This window comes from Sinocyclocheilus grahami, unplaced genomic scaffold (assembly GCF_001515645.1).
Source record: "Sinocyclocheilus grahami isolate Dianchi unplaced genomic scaffold, SAMN03320097.WGS_v1.1 scaffold1313.1, whole genome shotgun sequence".
In the NCBI taxonomy this organism is placed as follows: Eukaryota; Metazoa; Chordata; class Actinopteri; order Cypriniformes; family Cyprinidae; genus Sinocyclocheilus; species Sinocyclocheilus grahami.
Window position 1 is genome coordinate 286298 of NW_015506492.1, and position 937 is coordinate 287234.

Consider the following 937-nt stretch of genomic DNA (forward strand, 5'->3'; position numbering starts at 1 on the left):
TTCAGATGGCTGTTTTCTCACACTGGATCCAAACACAGCAAACGCTGAACTCAGTCTGTCTGAGGAGAACAGAAAGGTGACAGATATGAGAGAGAGACAGTCGTATCCTCGTCATCCAGACAGATTTGATGATGTGTGGCAGGTGTTGTGTAGAGAGAGTGTGTGTGGACGCTGTTACTGGGAGATTGAGTGGAGTGGAGTTGTTGTGTATATATCAGTGTCATATAAGAGCATCAGCAGGAAGGGATGGGGTGTTGAGAGTGTGTTTGGATCTAATGATCAGTCCTGGTGTTTGTTCTGCTCTTCCTCCAGTTACTCATTCAGACACAATGACATAGAGACTGCTCTCTCTGTGAAGCCCATCAGCAGCAGGAGAATAGGAGTGTTTGTGGATCACAGTGCAGGAACTCTGTCCTTCTACAGCGTCTCTCACACAATGAGCCTCATCCACACAGTCCAGACCACATTCACTCAGCCGCTCTGTGCTGGGGTTTATGTTTATAAATCATCAGTGAAACTGTGTTGATGAATCAGAGACTGAGGAGAGATTCTACCCATAATGCTTTGAGCTGCATGATAAATCAGTGACAGTGAGATGTTATAGAGTCTCTTCATGACATTAATACTGCAGCTCAACTTCTGTCACTGAAATAACACTCAGAATAAATGTGTCAGAAATCCTCATGTATCATTTTTCTCTATTGTTTTTGTGCATAAATAATAAAAGACGATGAGAAATGAGCTTGAGATCAGATCTGAATTGATGTTTGTATCATGAATATAATGATTCCTCACAAGACTGACACGAGCTTCAGGAGAGTTTCTGACATTATAACATAAAACATTCATCACAGCATTTAATCACATATACTGTAACTACAGAAAAGCTGGATTACATTATTATGGGATCTCTTTCAAGCACTGATTTTATTTACTG

At 41.0% G+C, this 937-nt stretch overlaps 1 protein-coding gene across 1 annotated transcript in view; it reads left to right on the top strand.

Annotated features, from left to right (window-relative positions):
• LOC107569116 (stonustoxin subunit alpha-like) overlaps nt 1-526 on the top strand; it is a 5856-nt gene extending 5330 nt beyond the window's left edge. The window contains exon 2 of the mRNA XM_016255114.1: nt 6-526. Coding sequence (XP_016110600.1) covers nt 6-526 — 521 coding nt within the window. The remainder of the gene's footprint in view (nt 1-5) is intronic.
• The last annotated feature ends 411 nt before the right edge of the window (nt 527-937 follow it).